The sequence below is a fragment of the Hippocampus guttulatus genome, chromosome 2 (assembly GCF_054856545.1).
Source record: "Hippocampus guttulatus isolate MCC_2025c chromosome 2, RoL_Hgut_1.0, whole genome shotgun sequence".
NCBI classification, from domain to species: domain Eukaryota; kingdom Metazoa; phylum Chordata; class Actinopteri; order Syngnathiformes; family Syngnathidae; genus Hippocampus; species Hippocampus guttulatus.
In genome coordinates this window covers 14,214,606-14,238,001 of record NC_141262.1, presented here as the reverse complement: position 1 = coordinate 14,238,001, position 23,396 = coordinate 14,214,606, and the positions used below count along the sequence as shown (strand labels likewise).

The 23,396-nt window shown below is 43.5% G+C and overlaps 1 protein-coding gene across 2 annotated transcripts in view; it reads right to left on the bottom strand.

The window, feature by feature from the left end:
* Positions 1-1,857: 1,857 nt before the first annotated feature.
* ppargc1b (peroxisome proliferator-activated receptor gamma, coactivator 1 beta) overlaps positions 1,858-23,396 on the bottom strand; it is a 73,953-nt gene continuing 52,414 nt past the window's right edge. Inside the window, exons 3-12 of one of the 2 annotated variants that reach the window (XM_086137928.1) lie at positions 21,562-21,768; positions 18,597-18,710; positions 14,866-15,829; positions 13,988-14,036; positions 12,362-12,420; positions 11,687-12,245; positions 10,404-10,461; positions 10,044-10,162; positions 9,293-9,420; positions 1,858-8,598 (exon numbers count right to left, since the gene is read on the bottom strand). In XM_086137928.1, coding sequence (XP_085994054.1) covers positions 8,504-8,598; positions 9,293-9,420; positions 10,044-10,162; positions 10,404-10,461; positions 11,687-12,245; positions 12,362-12,420; positions 13,988-14,036; positions 14,866-15,829; positions 18,597-18,710; positions 21,562-21,768 — 2,352 coding nt within the window. In that variant the 3' untranslated portion in view covers positions 1,858-8,503. Of the gene's footprint in view, positions 8,599-9,292; positions 9,421-10,008; positions 10,163-10,403; positions 10,462-11,686; positions 12,246-12,361; positions 12,421-13,987; positions 14,037-14,865; positions 15,830-18,596; positions 18,711-21,561; positions 21,769-23,396 lie in introns of those variants that run through there. The other variant, XM_086137938.1, reaches the window with a different exon arrangement.

The window sequence follows — 23,396 nt, the reverse complement described above, 5'->3', positions numbered from 1 at the left end:
TGAGGAAGCATCACTTCCTCGTGTGAGGAAGCCGAGAGGAGTCGAGTGGCGTATTCAGGTTTGCTCGAATCTCAAATTTTCTGGTCGAAAACCGATTTGGTCGAGAGCAGAGACATTTGAGAACCGAGGTTTGACTGTATAAGTAAATACGTGAACTGTTGTTACCTTTGTCTCAAATACGTAAAATATCAATCCTGTTTACATATTTGCTGCTACCCACGTGCACTTACACAAAAATTCCTGGGAGGAGGAGGGGGCAAATCATACTCTGCTGTTTTTCACCTTTCGCACTGTAAAAAACAAGGATGACTGTATATGCGGTCCAATGTTGCCGATGTGTTTGGTCCTTATGGACCTGCTGCTTGGAGAAGAAGAAGAAGAAGACGGATAAAGGACAGGACAGGAAGTACTTGACAGGATGAATTGCAACACTCGTGTCACCTTTTGTTTCCACTCTTCTTCTTCTTCACACACACACATGCGTGTAGGTGGGTGCACACTCGCGCACACACATACACTCCCCAGCTGAATCGACAAGAGGAGACAGTCGGTACAGTGAAACTCCTCTGGAACGAAACCTACATGGGCGAAAATACCCCCGTATGTGAAAAAATCTTCATGCATTAACACAATTCCCATTCTCCTGCCTCCCATACCAAATAAACGAACGTTTCCTCAAATGCTTTACTTGTTATCATGCTAAAAACAGCCACGGGACGCTTCGTAGTCCTCGATGGCCATAGTTAGCTCTCGAAGGCTAAAAACTTTACGCTAACTGGAGCGCTAATGAGAGAGCAGCGCTCCAGTTAGCGTAAGGTTTTTAGCCTTATGGCCATCGAGGACTACGAAGCGTCCCGTGGCTGGCTTAAAAGTTCATTGCATGACATCAGCTGAGCAACGCTGTCTTGGGTGGCGATCGAGGGGAGGTCGAGGTAAAGACAGTGAGATGGTGGAAAGAAAAGCCACTGGGTCCAGAAGTATTTGTTATTGTTAGATTCAGACGAGCGTGGACGTTATAATGCCAAAATGGCTACAAAACGGACCTTTGGATGTCAAAGTGATCAAAATGAAAGATGGAGCAAGCAAAATAAAAGACATTATCCAAGAAATTGATGTAAGTGAAAGTGAATGCTGATCGTAAATTTCGCAATTTCTTTCCCTTTTTTTCTTTCTACACTGACAATATGAAGTGTAAATTAGTGTGTGCTCATACTTATGCACTATTGGAATAAAAATAGAGTACACATACGTTTGTGTGTGTGTGCTTACATCTGAGATCAAATTTGCTACAGTGAAAAAACCCCTGTTGTGAAACATTTCTCGCTGCAAACATGATTTCGTTGTGGAGGAGTTTCACTGTAGCTACAATTTGTGTCATTTTATAGCTCATGGCAGCTTTAACCAACATCTCCAATCTCGTTACACACAAAAACTCGGAACTTGTTTCTCAAGGCACAAGTGCTCTCATGGTATTGCACTTTTTTTTCCTGATGGCTTATCAGCACATTTTTTGTGGTTATTTTTGCGAAATTCTTCACCCAAACACTTTGGAAGAAAACCTTTCACCTCAGTGGCAAAACACCGTCACTCTCTTGCAAAAGCAAAGAAGTCTTGATTAACTCTTCAAGCCTTCGTAAAAATGTGTATGTTGGCAGTGCATGGGGTGACACTACAGTGGATATGAAACTGTAGTGACTGATGTGAAACAGAACTTTTTTTTTTTCCACAGACAACATTTGGCCTGTTGGCTGGTGGTGACTGGGATGACGCAAAAGCATCCACAGTGGTGATTGATGCACATTCACCGTTCACTCTTGCGACGGAAAAGTTTGAAATGAAGACGAGGAGTGCCGCGAGTACTGTTGATAAGGGTTTTATTTCTTGAGGCAAATCAATGAATATATGTCCTTTATACAGTATATGAGGAGCATGTCTCTACAGTTTCATAATGTAAACAATCTCTGAAGAGAAAAATGTATTCAGTTTTAAAAGGAAGCCAGCGAACTCCTGTTTGAAACTATGTACACCAATTAAAATATAATTTATAACAAGAACATCTATGAAACTAGATTTGAACAATTCAAAAATACTGAAATGCCTTTACCCCCCTACCCCCGCCCTTCTCTTCTCCACATTCTTCATCTGACGCGAAAACACACACAAAGGAAAAAAAATGGAGAATAAAAAGAGAACAACATCTCAAAAAACATCCAAGCTAAGTGGAGCATAAATTAAAAAACAAAACAAAACATGTAAAAAATATAAAATCTCACTAGAAGTCTTTAGCATATTTTATGTTAAAAAAAAAGAGAATCAAGTGAGTGTGATAGTCCTTAGAAGTCAAAATAAAGCATATGCCCTTTGTCTTATATTGTTCCACACACTTACATTTACTTTTATCACTTTTATATTTCTTCTTTTATTTATATTAATTGTTTAACGTAGAATCATTTGCCTACCAAGTGCTCATTTGACATCCTTAAAGGTTTGTGTGATAAAATGATTTAGTAGAAAAAAATAAATCAACATTTTAGCATATGAAGAGAAAACGAGGAAGCCACCAACCTTTTTAAATTTTTTTTCTTAGTGTGCGTGCGTGCATGTGTGTGTTTGTGTGTGTCAAGTTTTACAGTTTTTCTTGCCGATTTCTCCCCACTTTTCCCAAACAAAAGCAGGAAGTATTGCATTGTGGCGACAATCTCTTTCCCTTTGGAAGATTTGATTATTATCATTATTATAATTGATATTTGGATTGATTGGAACTAGCCCAAGTGGACAGTGCTTATTATTACACTTGAAAATGTGTCCAAAAAAAGGTCAACATCAAAGTTTTCTATAAGAAAGTATATTATCATCTAGATATATCTACACAAACACACAAATATATATTGACATATATTCATATATATATATGTATATATATATATTTTTATAAGTATATATATATATAAGTTTATAGCTTTTTTTTTTTTTTTTTTTAGAATATGGCTATTGAAAAAGAGTTCTTTCGAATAAAACTTCCTCAGTGGCGGTCAGGATTGGATTGGAGGGTGCCGTGTGGAAGGGGAAAGGCCTACTGCTGATTTTAAGGCTTCACCACAATCACGCAATGATATGATGACATGATGAGGATACGACGGGGAAAAATGTAAAATGTGCAATGAAACACTAAAGAGAGAAAAATTAATGGTAGGTTTTAGGTTTGAATTCAAGGTAAATTTTGTTTTTCTGGAAGTTTACATTTGTGTGTCTGCGTTTATGTAAAATGGAATCATACACATGGCTAAATCTACATTTTAGTTCCTATGAATGCTTGTGGATAGAAATGTACTGCATGTAACTTGGTGTTTGTAAGTTTATGAATGTAAATTGATGCCAGTTTGTGTGTGCAAGTTCAAATTTACACACTTTTGTTTACATGAATGGAAGTGTGTGTGCAAAGCTTGTGTAGATGTGTGTGTACATAAATATGAATGTTTGTGAATTTACTGTAAATTGCTATATCTAAGATCATGGGCATATAAGCTGATGTGTGTAAGTGTGTGGATGTACGTTTCAAAATGAACATACTTTTAAATATGGGTGCATCAGAATCAAAGGCAAAATCGTGCCGCCACAAAATCCCAACTGCTAACTGGGATTTCTCCAACATCAACATCATCATCAACATCATTATCATCCCCCTCCCTTTCCTCTTGTCGAGTCACCCCCACAATCCCAGTCGGGATGAAAATGTGCAAGATTACTATTGATCTTTGTACACGTGTTGATCACATTCCTCCTGATGACCATTCTTACGTATTGCCTCCAAAAACAACATGGACACCCCCCCCCCCAAAAAAAACAAAAAAAAAACACCAACTAAAAATAAACAAATACAATTGTCTAAAGGGATTTTTCATGTACTGTATTTTTAGAAACAGTGTCGGACTTGTGTGTCAATGTTCCCTCCAAATCCTGCCGCCGCCAAAATAAAATACGTTTAGTATTATGTACACATTATATATAAGACCATATGGTGTGTGCATCCACATAAATATAAATAAATATATATATATATATATGTGTTATCTTATATAAGAGCTTCTCTTTATGTAAACCATGATGTAAACATTCAGCATTCTTATGTGTGTGTGTGTGTGTGTGTGTGTGTGTGTGTGTGTGTGTGTGTGTGTTTGTGTGTGACTTGATAAGCTGTGGAAGGACCCGGAAAACCAAGACCTTGGACTCGCGTGGAGCTGCGTCTCATTTTGGCGAGGAAAAGAAGTGGAAGTGCACTGGACTAAAGCCGTCCACACGCCGCCATTTTTGAATGAAAGGCCAGTGGCAGACATTTTAAGCTAAAGCTAATGCTAACTGCTGTGTGAAACAGCGGTATGCTGTGGTCAGGCTGGGTGGCCAGATTTAATCGTTCTAAGACGACAAACATGGTGGCATGCAGAAGAGGCTTTAGTGGATGAACCCTGATGGGAAAGCAGGATGGCGGCGGCGGCAAGAGCATCGGCGCATGGACGTGAGGTAGAGATGCTCGGCTGATGCCACCCGCGTCATTTTCTTGCTAAGTTCCAAACCTCTCTTCCCTTTTTCCCGGTGCCTCCTACTGGCCACAATGGACAAAACCAACTGCCACTAAAGGGGATGTTTACATTCAGAAAAAACAATACATTCCATCAGATCAAACTAACCAACCAACCAAGTCAGTCGGGACATTTTGAGGGGGACTGGGACAATCCTCATCATGGCACCACTGGCAACCAATGTGCCCCAAACCCACAACCCAGACGACATCCGCAAACACCCCAATTTGAGTGACGTAGGCTGCAGTTTAAATGTAAACAAACATGTTGGATCAGCGGACTAGATCAGTCTGCAGCTTTGAATATGGGAATGTTCCACCTTTACTGATTGTTTTAATTAGCCGGCTAGCTGACTAAAGCTAAAACTAACATTGGAGGTAAAACAGGTGTGCTAAGGTTGCACTAAATGGCAAATATTTACTCTACAAAAAATATGGTGTGGTTGCGTTACATGGAGAAAGCTGTTAATAGTTGGGGTGGGCCAGTAACGATACCAAGTATCCTATCAGACTGACATTGGCTTTATTTCAATGTATGAGGTACTCACGAGGGCTTCTGAGACCAGCTAAATATACTTATAGGGGAAGTCAAGTGGAAAATGTTCTTTACAATCATATCCTCCAGGTAGGACGTGCCTGGAACAACTGACCAAGAAGCCATTCGGGAGCATTAGATACGTGAGCCACCTCATCTGGCTTCTCTCAGTGCAGAAGAGCAGCGACTGTACTTTGAGCCTTCCTGAGTGACAGAGCTTCTCATCCTCTCACTAAGGGAAAGCCTGGACACCCAGTGAAAGAAACTCATTTTGGCTGCTTCAATCTTGTTCTTTCAGGCAGAGACCCACAGCTTGTTAACATAAGTGTGGGTGGACAGACAGATTGACTGGTAAATTGAGAGCTTTGCATTTCGGCTCGGAGTCTTCTTCACCACAACTGACCAATCCAGAGTCTGGATCACTGCGAGACGCTGGACTAATCCATCTGTCGATTTCCTGCTTCCATTCTTCCTCTCTCACATGTGAACAAGACCCCAAGATACTTGAACTCATTTATTTTGTGCAGGATGTCATCCCCAACCTGGAGAAGGCACTCCAAAACGTTTCCACTCGAGTACTTCCACTTTCAGATCCTCATCCCGGCCGCTTCATAACCGCTATAGTTAGAGTTGCGACTTGATGAAGCCAACAGAACCACATCATCTGCAAAACACAGTGATGGGTAGAGGCTGGCCAAGAAGAACGCAGCTTTGGCAGTTGCTGAGGCAAAAACTCAGGCATGGGAGGAGTTCAGCAAGGCCATGAAGAAAGAATTTTGGATGGCTTCAAAGAAATTCCGGTCCACCATCTGGCGTCTCACAAGGAAGAAACAGTGCACCATCAACAATGTGTGAAGTGGGGATGCTGCCTTGCTGATCCCGACTCGACACACTGTTAATCTTTGGGGAAAATACTTGGGAAAAGTTGACTTCACAGAGGTGGTTCAAAAGCTCCTTCGGGGTTAGGGCCTTGGGATGTTTGAGATCCACCTGGACTTCATAAAGGCTCTGGATGTTGTGGGGCTGTCCTGGTTGACATGCCTCTGCAACATCACATGGACATCGGGGACAGTGCCTCTGGTTTGGCAGACTAGGATGGTGACCCTGCTTCATAAGAAGGGTGAACAGAGTTTTCCAACAAGTGCATCACACTCCTCAGCCTCCTTGGTACGCTCCATTCCAGGGTGCTGGAGAGAAGGGTCTGTCGGGAATTCGAATCTGAGACTCTGGAGGAGCAGTGTGGTTTTCGTCCCGGTCATGGAACAACAGAAAATCTCTACACCCTCGGCACGGTCCTTGGGGGTATCTGGGATTTCGCCCTACCTGTCTTCATGTGCATTGTGTACTTGGAGAAGGCATTCGACCGTGTCCCCTGAGTGGTCTTTTGTGGGCTGCCACGGGAGTACCGGGTATCAGACACCCTAATATTAAGATTAAGATATCCTTTATTTGTCCCACACTGGGGAAATTTACAGCCTCCAGCAGCAAGAATGGGCTGTTCGGTCCCTGTACGACCACTATTCAGTGTTTGGTCCACATTGCCGGCAGTAAGCTGGATTGGTTATCATTAATATCTGCATTAATAAGGTATAACTTTCCTGAATGGCAACGTGGCTAGTTTACTTACCTGTGTGTATTATACAGAGGAAGATACTCACCTGTTGCCGAGGTTTTTGTACCTGTATGTAGCTGTAATTTGCAATATTTTGAGTTACGATTTCCCAGAATGGTTAAGTAAAATGAAAAAAAAAATTTCGGCTGTAATTTGATTTACTAAATTCTGTGCTTAACTGACTGGTTTGACCTAACCGCTGATGAGACAAAAAAAAATCGGAAAGAAATAAGTCTTTGTTCACATTGATCTGTCATTGTGGTTTGCCTCATTAAAATTTTAGACAGCAAATGTACTGGTGATACTGGTACTTGGCATCAAAATCAATGAATAGGCAAGTGTGAATACTCATCCTGGTTTCTGTCTGAAAAAGAGTAGTATTGAACATTCCTACTTTACTGTGTATGTAAAACAAGAGTTGCACTGTGGTCATACTATCTGGCTATAGTTAATGCTGCAATATGGTGGGGCAATGTAGTTGTGCTAGCTGGCTAAAGCTAACAGTAGAAAACAGAGGGAATGTGGTTGTGTTATCTGGCTGAAGTTAACGCTAAGTATGTATATAAAATAGAGGGGTGCTATGGTCAGTCATGCTTGCAGACTAAAACATTTGGCTGACGCTAATGTTGAGGGCGTTTGTAAAACAAGTGAACTGTGGACATGTTAGCTGGCTAAAGCTAACAGTGACTGTAAAAAGGATGCTATTGTCTGTGATAGCACGATGAAGCTAATTATAGAAAATAAAGGTGCTTTGTCATCATGCTGGATGGCTAAATCTTATCTTATAATGTATGTAAAATTAAGGGGCTGTTTGGTTGGACTTCAAGCGCTATAAGATAGACCGAACACTAGAAAACAGTTGCACTCTCGTCATGCAAGATGACTAAAGCTAATATAGAGGCTGAATGCAACAACAGAGGTGGGCTGTGAGCTAATTGGCTAAACCTAATATTAATGACCTTTTACCACAAGATGGAGCTATGCTGTTTGATCGTGTCTCCTGGCTAAAGCGAATGTTAATGCTAACACCCATTCAGGAACCTGATTAAACACAACACGATTTATGTCTTATCAGGGCTAACATTAGCCTACTCTTCAGGTGAAACATTCCCACAAAGCAATTTTGGTGTATCTATGTCACTAACCAAACACAGGCCAGTAGGGGGCGCCTCCTTAAAAAACAGGGTTTGGGGATTTAGCGTTGACGGTGACACGGGTAAAGCAGAAAAAACCTCCCAACGGTGCATAGATCAAATCAAGGAAGCACTACAATTACAAAACAAGAAATAAAATGTTCATTTTTGTAAACTTTTGTCAACCTTTTTACATTGAACGTTATACTCTTTGCACACACCACAGTTTTTTTTCCATGTAGAACATCCAACAAATCTGTTATCCATTTTTTTCTTTTTTTTTTGACAACCACACACAAAGTTTGTTTTTTTGTCTTTCATGGCGATAGGACGTCGCCCTCCTCCGGATTAGTTTTTTGTCCACACAGACACACAAACAGACACGCACACGCACAACAAGGATTTGCTATGGAGGTCTCTTTGCAGGACATAGCCCTGTGGCTGATCTCGTAGCTAATACAAAGTAGACGCCTTTGCCTCCCCCTCCCCAAAATGTTCTCGTCATTGCTTTTCTCCCAACGTTTTTTTAAAAATGTAAACATTTTGCGTGGAGAGGTGTATACCGCTTCTTTCTGCTGCTGCGGGGTGCAGGATTATCATAAGGCGGGACAATTGCAGCGCGGTGTGGGGCCAGCGCAGCTGGACAGTCAGCGGTGGTGCAGCGACTTCTGGGCCTCCTTCAGCAGCGTGTCGAAGTCCAGCGCGTCGTACTTGCTCTTGACTGGGCCCGGACCACCCTCATCTGGATTGCGAGAGCGGATAAATGCTAACATTATCCTAGGTGAAATCCAGTGTGCTGTATGTGCATACAGCACAGATGAAATTTCTTCCCTCTCACAACATACAACAAGAGGAGCCGCTGCGGGTGCCCGCGCCGCCATAAGCAACGTTCTGGGCCTGCAAGGTGGCTGTAACTCGGTTCATAGAGGTTTTTTTCTGTTTAGTTGTGCTTTTGTTGCTGTTCTAGCTGGTAAAACAGGATTGGAGAAAGGGGTGATGCTGGGGCCAGGTACAACCCATCTTCATCACATTAAGCTGGTTCCTGACTCCACTTCGTCGCCAGAACAACACACTCCATCATGAGTTTGTACAGCGAGCCATTTTTCATGGTTCTGCCTGCGTTGTTGGACCACTGCTACCACCACCAGCTTTGGTTGAATAAAATCATCACTTTTTCTGTTCGTCTGTCTCCATCTCTCCTCTTGACGCCCTCCTCACACTCTCAGCATTTTAGCATATAGAGATTGTCAGAATGATTAAATGTTCTTCCATAAGATAGCAGAAAGCACAATGAACCCCCATGGGCACCTGTGCCATTCATACAACAGAATATTCACTTTGTGTTCAAATAAACAGGCCTAGATTTTACACAAGGGTAACATTAACCTAGCATAAGAGAAGTTAAAGCTTCTTTTTTTGTGTGTTGGATTAGTCACCAAGGTCGATGTAGCGTTTCCTCGTCAGTCTCCTCCCGCTTACGGGTGCGCTCTGGAAAACATTCTCACGCTCCCGCCGGTGCCTCTGGATGTCGGACTGGCGGATCTTTATGACACCGCAACGCTCTCTGCAAGTATACATCCGAAGAGAAACAAATCAGAAAAATTAGAACCTTGTGGAATCACGCAATTAGGAAAGCGCAACTTTTTTTGGCTGTCTCTTTAGTATACGAGTTTCAGTTTTAGTAGCAGTCAGAGAATATCTCTATCAGGTCTTCATCTTTGAAGGACACCTGAGAAGTCAACTTAATGGCTGCTTTGAACCAAAATGGCGGCCTTAGTGAGGACTTTTGGACACTGCTTCTAGAGACATTTTTTGAGGGTCCACTAAAGAAATACATTGCTTTCGTTTAGCTAAGTCAAAATGATTACTGCTATTTTTGAAGGACCTCTAAACTGTCCAAATTGAGCCTAAAATCACACCTTCAAACCCAAATTGTTGACTTCCTGCATATTCCATGCTCAGCTTTTTGAGCTTTTTTTTGTGGCTCGACTCATGCTAAATATTCTATGAAAGTGAAACAGGTGAGGGCAATTTTTCTTGAAGGACCCCTGGAATGGTCATATTGTGTCTAAATGGAAGAACCTCCGATGTGTCTTTGGTCAAGGTCCCTTGAGACCTTTTTGTCAGTTATCCTAGTGTAATGGTGACTTACAAAGTGCTTGGTCTGGTTGGGAGCAGGTTACGTACTCATTACAGATGATGACTTTACAGTCCTCTGCCTTGCCAAAGATCTGGAAGCGCTTCCTCAACATGTTCTGGGTCATGCTGCTGGGCAGGTTGTGGATGTAGAACACCTGACAGTTCTCCTGGCAACAGGAAAACCATGGCAACAGTTTGCAACGGGCGGGAGAAAACACACAGATGGACGTGGGAGGTTTTTAGCATTGCAGATGTTGCCTCCACACACACAAACACACACACACACACACACACACGCACACACATGCACACACACACGCACACACACACGCACACACACACACACACACACACACACACACAGATACGTGTAGTGACTCATTCTGGAGTAGAGTGGGAACATTTTACCTCATCAGATTTGGCTTTGTCCCTTTGCTCATCGTCTGGGCACATCTCAGAATGTTCACTGAGGATGGGAGAAAAGATGGGAGATGGGAGAAGGATGAAGGGGAAAAAGGTGAAACAGCGGGGAGAGAAAAAGAGAACAGGTGCATTACTTTGGTGCAATGCTTACCATCATGACATGATAGACGACACAACAGAAAGTACAGTGCAGAATACAAAGAAAAACAACCACTGGAAATAATCCAGAGTTCAAACAAAAAAGTCCCCATATGTGACCCGGCATCGCAAAATCAATTGTAATTTTACAAAGGTAGATTCCAAGATACAAAGCAATTATGGTTCAGCAGGTCAAACTTCTCTTTCATCGATGACAATTTTCATTTTCATTAAATAAACATTGTGCTCAATAATCGTATTTTATAAAAGGTACTCAACAGAAGTAATGACCTGAAAATGTAGCAAAACAAATGCTCATTACTTTGCAGTTGTAGCTCTCCAATGCAAGGAATTCCCAACATACGAGTATCAGTACAAAGCTGACAATCCCCTTTTGCGAATTTCGGACAGATTTGAGTAATTCCATGTCATTATGGGCTAAGGTTAGGCCATTAATCTCCAGGATTTTCAAGAAACAATCCTTTGTTGCTATGATAGAGTTTATGACAACAACATATTGGTTTATTGCTGTTTGTTTGAGGAGCATAATGCGTAATGATCAGAGATACAGTAAAGGCCAGTGTGCTGTACTTTACGTGGCCGCTATATTTATAGAGGCGCCTTCCCAACAAAGGCAAAGCATGGACATTGAAAAGCATTTGTAAGGTACTGATTTCTTAACCTCTCGTGAGGTTTCATTTTTTTGTCCATGCCAAAATGTGAGCAATCAATATATTCCATCTATAGAAAGCAAAAAAAAAAAAGTTTTACCTGTGAAAGGTTACTCCCAGTTCCATTTTAGTAATGGTGCGGGTTGTTCCAACTGTATGTAGAAACAATGTACCGACATCCATGGTCTTTTAGTTTTCTCGCTGTCCACACACGTGAATTGGCTGACTTTGACCCTCCTAGTGTGTAATTTCAGTAGGTACGCAATAATGTAATGAGTAATAATGATGTAATGACTAGCACAGTCCAATGGTTGATATATCATTGGAAATGAGATCATTCTCTTTTTGATCAAGCCAAAACTTCCTTTCTGAAATATCCGTCACTTTAACTGATTTTGCCATGCCGAGTCACAAATAATTAATGTGCTCACTCCTCTGGCCATTTAATCGAATGTTTACCTGGAGTCTGCCTTGCTGGCGGGGGAGTCAGGACAGAGGTGGAGGGTCGGTGAGGGCGAGCGGGACGCGGCAGAGCACTCCGCCTCCTCCTCTGAGGCGGGGGGTGTGGCGGCGGCTGACTGGCAGTCAGACGAGCGTTGTGTTGCTATCATCGACTCGCCGGCGTTGGATTGGTTGCCATTTTCTGGCGCGGCGAGTAGGGGTTCTCCAGCCTCCCGCAGCATGACGCCCAGCATGGCAACGCTGCGCTTGCGGGATTCTCCAAGGCTTAGCACACAGTAGTCGTGGTCACCGAAGCCAGGGCAGGTGTCGCCGATTCCGGCCTGACCCATGCGCCGCAGCTGGGCGTACAGCTCCGTCTGCTCCGGAAGCTTACGCTGATGCGCGCGGCTCAGCCAGGAGCCTCGGAAGCCACCGACACCGCCGGGAGACGGGTGAACAGACGAGTGGACGGACTCCTCGCCATCGCCATTGCTTTCGCCATCCTTTCTAGCCTCGGTTGGCTTGAAAAGGTCGTCCTCCACCGGCTTGTGAGGTGGCGTGGTCGGAGGCGTCAGACCTGCAGAGGACATTATTAATATACAGTAGGTTCATTGAAGCACTCACACAGGATCCGTCCTTCAAGGGCTTGCAAGGAGACTCAGAGGAGCCTCCTTCAAGGGCCTTTTTGTTTACCTGCAGTTCCACACAGGTCCACGCCAAGCGTCTGCTCAAAAGTCTTGCTGCTGAACTCTCTTCAGTCACGGAAAACACAAAAGAGAGAATCATGTAAGATTTCATCATGACGTCTCCTCTCTTATCACAGCCACCACATGCAGGCCTGTCCTCGCCACCATTCTTCTCCCATCAATTTCCTTTTTTTACGGGGATGCCACAAACACATCAGCCACAGGAATAAAATACAGACAGCTCTTTAAAAAGGCAGATTAATGTGAAGAATGGACCCACGCCAGGGAAAGTGCTCAGCGTGGCGGTTGGAGCGAGTAGGAGACATGCCAGGGACGCTGGGGGGAGGCTAATGTGGAAAAGCGAGGGCAGTGAGGATGTGGCCGCCTGGCCTCAGATTACAGTCAGAATCATTAAGCATCTTGGAATTCAATCTGTTTTGGATTTGAATGCATCAACATTTGCTTATTGGGATTAGAAATGACAACCTGACAAAGTCGTGTATTAAATCGGATGCAGGATCATTCATACAAACATACAGTACCTTCCACAGGGACTCGTACAGAAAACTACCTGAAGCACTTATACTGTACAGAGACCTGTTACAAGGACTCAGACTGTCTTCAAGGACTCCTTAAGGCCGGGGTGTCAAACTCATTTTTGTCGCGAGGCCACTCCCCTCGGAGGGCCGTTATGACAGTGAAACCACAAAATGTGTAATTGTCTCATTGCATTATTACTTGAACAGTACACATTAATGGATTACTAGTTTTGAAATGAGTCAACTGTATTGTTTAAGTGAGTGTCAACAGGGTAACAAAATTATTGCAAAATCGCACCGTTATTTATTTCACATGACAATTTGACATTTCGGTACAGATTTTAGCAAGGCTCATGCAAGTTGACACACATGATTTGCTTTCGCGGGCTACATAAAATGACTTGGTGGGCCGGATCTGGCACAGGGGCCTTGAGTTTGACACCGGTACTTTTAGGGCCCTCTTTTTAAGTTCTCAGAAATCTTACAGGGTTCTTCTTCACAGACCTGTACAGATAACCCCTTCAAAGACTCCTCGAAGGCTCATGCAAGACCGGGGACAGGGAGCCCTACAAAGACCTCCTTCAAGGACTCGTCCAGTGAGCTCAATCAAAGGCAGAAACCTTCTTAAAGTAAATTCTACGTCCAAGGCTTCCTAAAAGGAACCTACTTCAATGACTCCTATAAAGACCAAGGACTCCTAGAGGGACATTCTGCAAGAATTCCAATAAAGGCTAAGGCCTCTGGAGCAGGAGTGCCCACAAGTCGATCGCAGTCAACTGGTAAACCGTGTACTCCTCCCAAGTTGACCGCGAAAAGTGTGTGTGTGTGTGTGTGTGTGTGTGTGTGTGTGTGTGTGTGTGTGTGTGTGTGTGTGTGTGTGTGTGTGTGTGTGTGTGTGTGTGTGTGTGTGTGTGTGTGTGTGTGCGCGCGTGTGTGTGTAAAGTAAAGTGTTCGTGCATCTGCTCTCACGTCTCATGACGGGATACCCGCTTGTGGCTACAAACAAAGAATCCTAAACACATTGGCTCCTCCACGGCATGGACAATGTTGCAGCTGGCCAGCATGAGTATGACAAAGCAAAGAGAAATTCTCACCCTGTGGACTTGCTGGAGTCGAGAGGCAGACACAGGTAGGCTCGTTTTTCTGTCCACACACATACAAAAAATCCCCCAAAACAAAACAATTTGAGTAATAAAGGAATGGTGCATGGGCGACAATGACAGGCACTGTCTACCATAGACAGTGACATAACATTCATCATTCAAGTATCATTTGTCAAACCTGTCCACACAGCATGGTAACCTGATATTAACGTCAACTAGACTATTTATCCTATTGCTATTTTGCCTTTTAAACCAAATGACCTTCTTTAGGGTTATGATTGGCATATTTGGTGTGGGATTGCCAAACTGTGTGACAGTGGTGCATCAGGTTAAAAGAGTAATGGCCCCTTATATTTGTCAGAACATAGTTGGAATACTACTTTACTATACCCCCGAGCAAATTTCTTAAGCCACACACCCTCTGGTGAATCCCTATTCTTGGCAACTCAGTCAAAAAATATCTACCTATATAGACCCTACTTAGATATAGCTATGTAGATTTTATGCCACAGAACATCACAAACTCATCCAACAACTCAACACAGTTGGCACACCTCAATCCACGCCACCACAAATCCCTCAACCCTGTTTAGTGATGAATATATGAAGATAACTTCTTTAGCAACGCACTCTGTGGCACATCTCTATTGTCAGCACCGCCGTCAAAATTTTTTAAAAATGTACAGTAATTGAAACCTGTTTAAACCTACAAGGATCTTCTTATGTCATGGAACAGCCTTTTCCTAAACTATTTACTGTAAATCACAAGATAATTCAGAAACCCTATCCTTGGCGACACATACCCCACTTCCAACTTTGGACCCCCCCCCCCCCCCCAAAAAAAAAAAAAAACGAGGACATGGTCTCACCGTTGTGGCAGCAGGTTTTGGTCATCTCTGTCGTCTGGCCTTGTGGTCCTGCCTCCATCGTGGTCCCTCTTCCCATTTGTGTTGGTGAACGCTTACACCCTGCCTGCCTGCCATCTTGCTCCTCCTTTTCATCTTTCCTCGCCTGACTGGGCCGCAGCCTCTTGGCAAAGCGGCTGGGAAAGGAAGCCAGACGCCTGGAACGGCGAACCGAAAAGGAGCCGCTGTCCTCCGTGAGATTTTGCGGCGCCTCGTAGGAGGAATTTGTCCTCGCGGGTGAGGAAGAGTCTTTACAAACATCCGGTTTTGGGGTGCCGGTGCCGGTGTCCCGGGTTGAAGCTGGGAATCCCGGTTCTGCTTGGGTGTATGGTGGACTGTGCTGTCCGTAAGGCTTGCTCACGTCAAAAGAGGTACTCTGCTGCAGGAGCTCATGGAGAAGCGAATCAGTTTTCATCTCTCTACGCTTTGCAAAGGGAAGCCTTCGTTGGGCACCCGTTGGCCCACCGCTCACCGGGGGTGTCACCAGTACGACCCGGCTATAAGAGTTTGTTACGGATGGGCGGGCGGCATCGGGTCGAGCTCGAGGCCTGGACGGATCCTTGCGGTCCAGACCCTGCTGCTTGCGGGCAGGCATGCAGTATGTGTGCATGTAGGTGATAAGCTCCACCACAGATCGGAGTTCTTTCTCTGAGGTGAACTGAGGCTTGGCCGGCTCGGCGGGGGACTTGCTTTGCCTTGCCTCTAAGTCGCTACTGGAAGACTCTTCTTCCTCTTCCTCATCATCGTCCTCCTCTGATTCGCTGTCCTCGTCGTCTTCCTCCTCCCCCTCGTCCTCTTCGTCCTCCAGATCAGCAACTATGATATCCTTGGTGTCCCGCCGGGTTGTGGTGAGATGGCGGTGGAGCTCGGTGCAGAGGCGGCCTGCTGGACGCACAGCACGTGGTTTCCGCACCTGTGAAGGGTCCATCTGAGTGGATGGAGACAAGTTGGTTAATTAACCGCACAAATATTAAGACCATTCCACACAGTTTATTCAATTGCTGCATCGCATGTGTTTTTCACAAAGAATGCTGCGAACCGATACATTGCTTTCCATATAAAGACAAGTGATTACAGACGCTCCCCGACATACGAACATCTGAGTTATGAACAACGGTACATACGAACATTTTTACGGGTATGTCGATAAGGAAAAGAAAAAGTTAGATTTTGTATTGCGCGCCTTTTTCCGAGTACAGGTACTGTAGTGCTTCTTTCTGCCGCTAATACCGACATGAGGCGCTGTGAGAACTGGCCCAGCATCCACCCCGAATCCGGCTTCCTCTGCCCAGTTGTTAAATATCTCGTGCATCCATTATTCAATATGTTTGGTGAAAAGCGAAAGGCTTCTAGTGAGATACATACTTATATAAACCTTAAACATACTTATACAAGCCTTAAACATACATTCCATACAAAATATAGCACTGAAGCAACTTACAAACAAATTCACCTTACGAACGATCGTTCAGAACGTATCTCGTTCGTAAGCTGGGCAGCGTCTGTACTGCGCCAGCATCTGGTTCAAGTCTGGTTCTAGTCTGGTCTGGTTTGAGTCTTGAACTGCTCTGGGTCAGGTTTAGTCGTTTTCTTGACAGATACTCGTGCGATTCTGTCTTCCTCAGTGGCAGTTCCAAATCTAGTCTGGCATTACTTTGATAATTTCAAATCCTGCCCTGGTTTTAGTTTTGTAATAGCCTGGTACTTGCCTGATACTTGCCTAGTTGCAGCCTAATAATACCCTGGTGATAGTCGCATAACAGTCTGCTCCTAGTATGGTACTGGTCTGGGTCTCTCAAAGTACTGGCCTTGTTCTAATAAAGTTAATTATTGGTCCCTGCTTTGTGCTATTCCCTTTCATTCCCTTTCACACTGCCTCCCCTTGAGGGCCTTAACTTTGCCACTCCAAGTTGGACAAGCAGTACCTCAATCATCAGGTTCAGAGCAGTCCTATATTCCCCCCATGCCACATTTGCTGATGAGCGATGGCCTCTCTCTTTGCACCACACTCAGGTCTAAAATGAGATGCCGGTGCTGTTGTTTGTTGTTCCTGATCATTGACGAGTTGAATTTGAAAAGCGAATAAAGACATCAGTCACATGTTCAGCTTGGCTGTCTTTTGAATATAAAGAGACTCTTTCGGTATATACGCTATCGTTTCTTGTTGTTATGCATGAGGAAAAGAAATTGAATAGCAATGCAATGATGCTAAAACTCTCCCTGGCGGACTAATTTAATAGAATTACGCTTCTGAAACTCAACAGCAAAAACAACAAAGATCAAGTGTCACTTCCAAGGAAAACAGTGACTGTTCGAAATGTTAATCAATGTGACGCCTCTCGCTAATTGTATGAGTAAAGATTCTCTAAGTGACGTGTTAGTTTAGAACAATACAGGTAAAATTCATGTTATAGGTCAGGTGGCAACAAAATAAAACCATTTGTAACAATCTGGTATTCGTCTTTTCCGCCTATGCTTCAGTCTCTGTATGGTCGCAGTTGCATTCTACTCAGATACTAATCTGGTAAAGCAAGCTATTAATTGGGTTCTGGTACTAGTCTGGTTATAATTTATTGCAAATCTGGTTCTATCTGGTCCCAGTCTGGCTATAATCCCGTACTTGTCTTGCACTAGAGCCTGGTTTCTTATTTCTAAAATGCAACTCGTCATAGTATAATTCTAGTCTGATATAAATCGGGACTCTTCTGGCTCTCATCTGGTACTGTTTTTAGTCTGCTCTAGTCTGTTATTAGACGGTTTCTAATCTGGTGCTATTTTAGCAGTAGTCTGGTCTAGTTTTTTTACTAGTCTTGTGTGTGTTAGTAATCCAAATACTCGGTTGGTATTTGTTTGGTTTGAATCAGATACTACTCTAGAGTAGGGGGAGGGTGTTTTTTGAAAACCTGCAAAACCAGCTGGTTCAATGAATACGGTTCGATCCGACTTTTTCCATTGCTCCTTCCGCACAACTCTTTTTTCCCTCCTGATGAGCGCTAACCAAAGATGCAAGCATGCATGTTTACGGTGACGTCCATGGTTACAGCAGCGTGTGTCATATCCCTGCAGTGAGGCCGCAGCCAATCATATCGCAGTGGGCCAGATCCAGCTCCGGTTGGATTCATAATGATGCTAGCATCAGCATCATAAGCCATCACTACCGAGTCTTTATATATCGAACGCAAGATCTCTGGTACGCAAGACGAACAACTGGCATAGCCATGTTGTTATGTTTCTCATGTATTTTGCGTAAATAAAAGAAACTCATGGTATACCACCAAACAAAGATAACAAAAAGTTTCCACACTGAAATAATTATCTTATTTATCTCACTTATCTCAGTTTAGTCACAAATGTACTGTACTTACTCAGTGTGAAATTCAGGCTTATATAGTTGTACACAAAGCTGTTGGATTTGTAGAGAACCAAGACACATTTAACGACAAGACAATTGAATTTGAGTCAACGTATCCCAAATGGAAATCCGTGCGCACAAAGCCGAAAACCGAACCGTGGATTTTGTGAACAGTTCCACCCCTCCCCTAGAGTTATTATGGTACTAGCCTATTCTAGTCTGATTCTTGACTGGTACTAGACGGGTTCTTATTTGGCAGTAGGCTGATGCTAGTCTGGTCCTACCCTGGTTTTCCACTAGTCTAGGTGTACTTCTAACTTGGTTTGTTATATTTTTTCCTCACCTTAACCGGAGGTCGGACCATCCGTGAGTGCAATCCTCTGTTGCTGTAGTGATGGCCACGGACGCCATCTTTGCCCACTGGGACATTGGGTGGAGTCAGCAGCAAGATCTTCAGCTGATAACACAAGATAAGGAAGACGCTATCATTATTATGAAGTTGTGCAGCCACCAGTCTAGTGGGACATCGACTTCACATCATCATCACCGTCAGCAACGGTCTGGCTGTCTTCATGACGAACCTCTTAGATGATCTGGTCTGATCATAGTCTGGCTGTTGTCCGGTACTAGTCCAGTAAGACACTGGTGTGGTCTGGCTAAAGCCTGGTTTAAACCTGATACTAGTCTGGTTCTAATCTGGTTCTACAATAGTTGCAGTTGGGTTCAAGACATGTAGTCTGACACTGGTATGATTAGATGATGGTTTGAAAATGGGTACTAGTCGATTTCTAAAGTGTTGCTGGTCTAGTACTAGTCCCGGTGTAGTCTGGGCCTAATCTGGTACAGTACTAGTCTGGTTCAAGTGTGCTTGTATTTGGGTTCTAGTCTGATAATAATATGGATATAGTATGGTACCAGTTTGACTTGAGCCAAATTCCAGTTGGATATGAGTCTGGCCCACTGTCCTGTACATACTGTCTGTATGCAAGTGTCCATGCCTTAATTAGTCCAACATGAGCACCTGACAGAGTTCCTTGAAACGACAGAAGGAAAGCTTTGTTGGTCAGATGAATGACCCTCACTCCCAAAGCTTTGTGGGCCAGCCAACTTGGCTGAGAGGGCAATGGCGATGGTGATGAGGAGGAGGAAGAGGAAGAAGAAGCTTCCATTGAGAATACTGAAAAAGAACCCGAAGGTCAGCGCGTGTGGACCATATGCGAAACCACCACAGAAGCATCCGGAAGCATGAGCAAGCGGCCAGGGCTTCTCAAGCATAGTCTGCTCCACTCTGGATGACTTCCTCGGACACATCAATGAAGGTCTTGTCCCCAAAGCCTCACAATCAAGCACACATGCACACTTAAGAACCTTCCCACCTAACTGCCTTCCTTTCTACCCTACATCCGACCTACCTACCTCCACACCAACAGAAGGTTTGAGCATCTTCAGGGCCGAGGGACAGTTGACCTATGAGCTAAAATTTTTAAACAATAAAACTATATGTGTAGTTTGTTTTTCCAAGTCAGAAAAGCCCAGGAAAATCAAATAATAAATTTTAACTTCCCCGTGTGGTTTCTGTTCTTGTCATCTACTGAAGAAATGTTTTTTTTCTTCCAACATTGCATGATTTCAAGCACCAGTGACTTTGACGTGATCATTTTCACTCTCTCTTCCTATTTTTCCTCAACGTAACTGATTAACCTGTTCGCCTCGCTTGAGATTTGGATCGCTGACATCGCAATGCCACCCAAGGGCAGGCCAGGGGCTCACTTGTTAGTTTTTGTCAAAACAGAAAAACATCATCATGAGACTCATTGTTTAGGGACTAAACAATGCCACCGTGGCATTTAGCGTCCTGCTTCCACACTTGGTGAGTGGCTGTGTCAAAATTCACAGGTCGCGTCCTTCGAAGAGCACATTTTCTGCCACATGGCGTCACTTGCAGTACGTTTTCATTCTAAATTGGAACACATTGAGGACCTGTCTGTATACTTTTCAGGACAAGCCAAGTACACTTAAGCATACTTCTGTAAAGTTTATAAAAATATGGTATTTAAAAAGTACACTTAAAGTATACTGCCTCCAATGTAGTATGAAAGATCTTTTCTGATGGTATACTTAAACTACTTTTTGCTAAAGACAGCTTCAAAGAATAAAACGTTTCAGTCCTGCCTCTTAATGTCGTGAGTTGGAGGATGAGATCAAAAAAGTCATCAGCAATAATGCACAGTTGCATGTTTTGCTACTTTCTGAAATCTGCGATGAGCAATCTCAAAAGCTCAGACGTGTATAGTTCCTATTAACTCATTCAGGCCAGCCGTTTTTCTCAAATTGGTAGAGCCGGTTTTTGACCATTTTGACTACATTTTGAAGGCCTACAGAAAATGTAGTTCATTAGCTAAATAAGCATGGAATCTACCAAAAAAGTGTCAACCCACTGCTTTCATCAGGAAAAAAAAGTACATTTCTACCATTTGAACATTATTAAGTTTCTTTAAAATATTCGTTTCCAAGAAAAATTCTGAGAAAAAGAGCTTTTTGTGAAAGGATCCATTTCAAGCAGAACTTTCACTTTGATGCTGTATCAATTAGTACGTCTAAATTAAAATTCTGACGATTAATAGAACACCACCTCACACACGGGCCCTAGAAAAGGCGAGAATGCGAGGCTGAGTGAATAGTTACGCTTCAGCCACCCAGAACAAAAACATCTTTGTAGTCCAGAACTAGCACATAGACACACAAAAGGTTCCTTCAAGCTTTAGTGAATGATGAGTTACAGTCCTTCTTTAAGGGCACATTAGCATTGTAACTGGAGTCTGTCAAGGTTCAGGATATTTAGCGTCCGCAGGGTTGCTCAGGTGCAGGAGAAGACAAACAAAATTTGATTCCTGGAAGTTTTCGGACTTCGGGGAATAACAGCAAGCGCAACCAGGAGAAGGATGGGTGGTCCACAAAAGCATCCCACAATGATGTGTGAAAAGTGAAAGAGGGGGCGCACGTTGGTGGAAAACAAACTAGTAGAGAGTGCTGGGACACACATTGATGTGGATTTAAGTAAACTAATACAGTGATCCTTTGCTATATCCCGCTTCATTTGTCGCGGCTTCAGTACATCACGGTTTTTTTTCCAGAGCACTGTGTCCAGAAAAAAAAATGCCGGATGATTCAGAGGTTTTGTCCCTGCCTAAGTGGTTCCCGGCGCGACGTCAACCAATGACAGCAGGACTGGATTTATCCCGTGGGCCGATTGGCTGTGCATATTCGCAGCCCCGCCTTGCACCTTTCAGAGCAGGAAGTGATCTTACCAGAGAGGGGTCCTCTGTGTCCTGCGAGTGTTTGATGTGGTTGGCGCCCACAGAAAGATGATGAAGATGGTCCTGGTCGTCCTCATCCCGCTCAGGCTCGTCATCTTCCAGGGCCGGGAAGACGGAGAGGCCTCCCACCTCTGCGTCCACCATGCCCTCAAGGCTGTCCGTCAAAGCGGCGAGCAGCGCCGCATTCTCTTCTTCAATCTGGAGAGCACCAGAAAACACTTTTCATTTTCTTGTTCACCTTGTAACCTGAGCACGTAAACAAACATTGAACTCCATCGGCTCAAATTGGATCTGGCAACCGTATTCATCATGGCTGGCTGTACAAAAACGAATTAAGACCCTATGCTGTGAAAGGCATAAGTCGAAGGCAATTTTAGTTAGGAAGTGACGTTTGGGAGAATTTTGGCCATTTCTAGTTGTTGTACTTGAGTAAACTTTTTCGAAAGAATTCATCTGATCGCCACAACATTTTTACCTGGTATACACTGGTAGCTTGGGATGCACGTTTCAACTGTATAGTGTGACCATGCTTGTGACTTAAAAAAAAAAAACACGTCAAAACATCTTTCCCCATTGAAATGCCATTCGTTACCAGGCTCCATCCCCAAAAAAACAAACAAAAAAGTGTTGTGAAAAGTTACACTCACATTATAATTGTTTACTTTATAAAAACACATTAATACTGTACTACAATTAAATCGAATGTAAAGTATTAAACAGTTTGTGCATCGTGGTTTAATGCTGCTCCTCCTGGTATGGGAGTCAGAATAATAGTCATGCAGACACAAATGAAGAAGAATAGTTCTACTTCTTCTACTACTTCTGTTAAGTTATAAGTTACCCAGTCAGATGCCGTCATACAAACGTATTAGTCATTTGTAGTAGAGGATAAAGAGTTTATTCCTGTGTGTACTGTTATATTAACTGTCTACATGTGCATCTTCACCATCAGAAATGAAAGTGGACTTTTCTGAAAATCACGGAAAAATAAATATATAAATAAATAAACACACACACACACACACACACACACACACACACACACACACACACACACACACTTGGCCGATCACGCATGAATCCGTTTACACAAAACGCTATTCAAATACTCGACATTCAATGACTAATCTTCCTTTTGTGTGCACACGTGCACCCTTTGTGGCTTCCGTTCTCGACGAAATTTCGAAATCTCAGAGAAATGGCAAGGCCATGAGAATGCGAGGGTATTACTGTTGTGGCAACGCCATTCAAGCTCAGCGAGCCTCAGCAGTAGATAGTCCGCTGCTCCCTGCTGTGCGTGCTTCAGCGCGAACATGTACGCAAGCGCGTCTTTTGATTTCAACCAATCAGCGCCGACGCAACGACGACACACACCCGACGTCACACACAACAACAGCTAAGCTAAACTAGCCGAGACGACACTCGAAGTCGGACGGACACGTTTTTCTGCCAATCTGTGTGTTTCCCTTTTTGTCCAAATATATTTTTTACGACAACTGTCTTGTCCACGGTGTCTTTTATTCGTTCCACTGGGGTTTAGCAAGTGTAAAGAGACGAAAATCTCTTTACTGTTACTAGTGTTAGTGTCTCAACATGGCTACGCTCGTGAAAGCAAAACAACGAACTCAAACGCGTCTTCGTTCAATGTTGTCAATTCATATCCGGATTAATTTTGGGCAAATTTTCCTCAATTCTCCGGAGAGATTTTCATAAAAATTTGAAAAACCCGGAATTCCGGGAAAATCCAGAGGACTTTCAACTCTGCACCATTTGTCTTGATTCTAAGGTAAACAACTCAATGGTGTTTTGCATTGTTTGTTAGCATG